Raw genomic sequence first — 3,271 nt, forward strand, 5'->3', positions numbered from 1 at the left:
ATTGGAATAAGTGGCTGGGCCTACGCCACATTTGTACATAGGCCTCCTATAAGGAAAGGGGTGCATATGTCAGGAGAGCTGGCCAAGGTCCCAGGCTCAGCCGTGGCAAGGAGAGGGGTACTACCTTTCCTTGCAAGACATGGAAGTAGACAGATGCTGCTGGCTGGGCCAGAAATGGTGGTGAGGCCTTTTGTCCTTTTATCGGACCTTTAAGATTTAGAGAATGATAGGGATCAGCAGTTGGCGTAATGGCTATGTCACTGGACTCCCATATAGTCGACTGTGGTTTGAGTCCCAGACCCGGTGGCTTAAACTCGCACTGGGCGTGTGTGCGAATGTGTCCAAGATCCTGAGAGGAGAATGGAGGAGAAGGATTGCAGCGTGGCCATCCCCCCTAGGTGGCGATTTCTTGTTTTCTATCTCTCTGACTGTCTTTCCGGCGAGTGCACGGGCCCTGTAGCAAAAGCATCTCAAAAAAAAGATTTAGAGAATGATGATGCCCACCTGTGGCAAAGTCGGGGGCTGGCAGTGGAGAGTTGCTCGGCCTTAGGGCTGTGCCTGTGTAGTTTCTAAAATGCACCCAGTGTCTTTGTCACCCTTCATTGAGCACCATTTATACACCAGGATCCTTACGTTTTTTGTTTTTATTCCCCCTCATCAGAGAGCACATGTGCTTGGTAAAGAAACACCTCCCAATGGGGTATGGTCAGGCCTCAGTCCTTTTCCTCTGTTTCTCTATCCCATCAGGATTCTGGGTGTGCACATGCACCTAGCATGTTTACCAAGCCTTCAGGGCTGGGGTTTGAACTGTGGTGAGCTGTGTAGGATCTGCTCCTCAAGCACAGTGTTTAACTACTATACTATGGTGCCGGCCCTGTTTTTTTTCTATTAATTCTCATAAAAATATCTTCTGATGAAGAAAGTGAGGTTCAAGCAGACTAAGTAACCAGGGGTATAAAGTGGAGCTTTCACTCAGAGTCTTTCCAAGTAAACTGCAGCTTCTAATGGGGGCCAGCAGATGGCACAGTGCTGGACTTCCACATGGCCGACCAAGGTTTGAGTCCTCCACCCAGTGGCTTGCAAATCACGCTGGGTATGTGTGCATGTGTGCCCAAGATTCCAGGAGGAGAAGGGATTGCAGAGTGGCCAAAATGATTTCTCACTTTCCCTCTCACTATCTCTCTTCAGCGAGCGCATGCACCCTAAGGCAAAAATCTATTAAAAAAAAAAAGGAAAGAAATTGCAGCTCCTCCTACCCACGCTGTCTCAAAAGCACAAGGGAACTAGGACCCTGGGCAGTGTTGGCTCTCAGTGCGCGAGGCTGTCCTGTGCTGCCCAGATGGCCAGGCCTGACACATCTTCCTGCCATCATCCTGAATATTGAGGCTTATGGTTCCTTATATGGAAGTTAACAATTCATATGGTGCCATTGGGGAATAGTCTACTCATGTAAAAGACTGTTTATAAATGCTGGGACCATAGACTCACCTTCACATTCCGCAAAGTACCCCAGTAGACCATCTGGGGAGATATGCAAGGTCCCATGTTCCAAATAGCAGGGTTAGGGCCCAGCCAGAATGTAAGGTAACGTGTTTGCCATCTAGTGAGGTTGAGGGAAAATGAGCCACGTAGGCCAGAATTGTGAAGTTCTAGTGGGTAAAGTAATAGATAAGTAAAGGGTAGGGTAGATCTGAACGAGAAACACAAGTGTTGAAGTGACTGCCGAGGACAAGGGGAAGCATCTAAAACAGGTGGTTTCTGAGGCTTGCACTGGACAGCCTGCCCCTGAGGTTCAAGGTCTAGGGCAAGGATGTGTTCAAGGAATGCCTGCCAGGGACCAGCAGGTGGCGTAATGTCTACATCACTGGACTCCCATGTAGTCAACTGCAGTTCGAGTCCCAGACCCAGTGGCTTAAACTCACACCGGGCGTGTGTGCGTGTGCCCAAGATCCTGAGAGGAGAACGGAAAAGGGATTGCGGTATGGCCATCCACCCTGGGGGGTGATTTCTTGCTTTCTGTCTCTTTCTGGTGCATGCACTGCCACAGCCCTAATCACAGGCCATCAAACACTCCCCATTGCTAGAGTCACTGCAGACTCTTCTGGGGACACTACGGTTGAATACAGAAGAGCAAAATCAATTCTTACAGACTGCAGTTGACATAGACGTCCTAAGGCCAGGCACTAAACGCTTCGCGTCTTAGCCCCGAAATGCCGATGTTCCTCTCGTACGGATGGGGAGAATGAGGCAGAGTGGGTGAGTAAATTGCTCCAGACCACACAGCTAGATGATGGAGCACTGGAAGCTCATCCACGTCACACTGCCTGTCATGAAACCTGGTTAACATGTTTGTTTTCTCTAGCGTTCCCCAAATAAAACCTGCACTGGTTTTCAAGTTTGTAGAATAGGTCCTTAAAGGAAAAGATGCACTTTTCAAAAGGGAACAATGGTGTGGCCACATCGGACAGCTTAGAAGATGTAAAGTTTACTTTGGACTTTCAGTTCCCCCATTGTGTTTTCTTGGCTGAACACAGTCAAGTAGTAATTCAGTCCCTGAAGCATTGTTCACTGAAATAGTGAGGGTAGCGGAGCAAAAGAATGTCTGAAATCAATTCCCTACATTCTCTCTCCAGCTACTACCTGAATATTTTTGCAGAATGTTTATTCAGCAGTAGAGAGACAGGGTCACCAGTTGGTTATCAGGTGATCTTGTCTCCTTTGTTTAAAAAGCTACACTGTGGAGGGGAACATAGCTCTAAAAGCCAGCGTGCATCCCGGGCTTAAAGAGAAGTCGGACTTGAATTCACGTTGGTAGGGAAGGCAGTGTGAGGGGTGGGCATCTGGGTTCTCATCCTGTGTTCGTCTCACTCTCTCCTAGGCCATTGCGATCATGGAAGTAGCTCACGGCAAAGATCATCCATATATTTCTGAGATCAAACAAGAAATTGAAAGCCACTGAAACTACGCAACATGGCAGATTCCATTTCTAGTTCGAACACCTTATAGGATTGGAATATTTCAAATCTTGCACATCACTCTCACATTTCTGTAAAAATAATTGGAATGATAACACTTGCACTTAAGCCCTGCTTATCCCATATTTGGTTGGTCTTCATCTTTAACCTTAATATCAAAACAAATTTTTTTTTGTAAGATTGGCATGGTTTCAAATGTTCGTTTGGACAGATTGCATTTTTAAAATGCACTTATATTTTTCCTTCATGCCTATTGTAATGTTCTGAACAAACTTGAATGATGATAGAAAATTAAA

General features: G+C 46.7%; 1 protein-coding gene across 1 annotated transcript in view; it reads left to right on the forward strand.

Annotated features, from left to right (window-relative positions):
- The window catches only part of SMYD2 (SET and MYND domain containing 2), a gene marked incomplete at its 5' end in the record, with an annotated part of 30,995 nt that extends 27,724 nt beyond the window's left edge, over positions 1-3,271 (forward strand). Inside the window, 1 exon segment of the mRNA XM_014590653.2 lies at positions 2,879-3,271. Coding sequence (XP_014446139.1) covers positions 2,879-2,959 — 81 coding nt within the window.

This window comes from Tupaia chinensis, unplaced genomic scaffold (assembly GCF_000334495.1).
Source record: "Tupaia chinensis unplaced genomic scaffold, TupChi_1.0 Scaffold000473_1, whole genome shotgun sequence".
In the NCBI taxonomy this organism is placed as follows: Eukaryota; Metazoa; Chordata; class Mammalia; order Scandentia; family Tupaiidae; genus Tupaia; species Tupaia belangeri.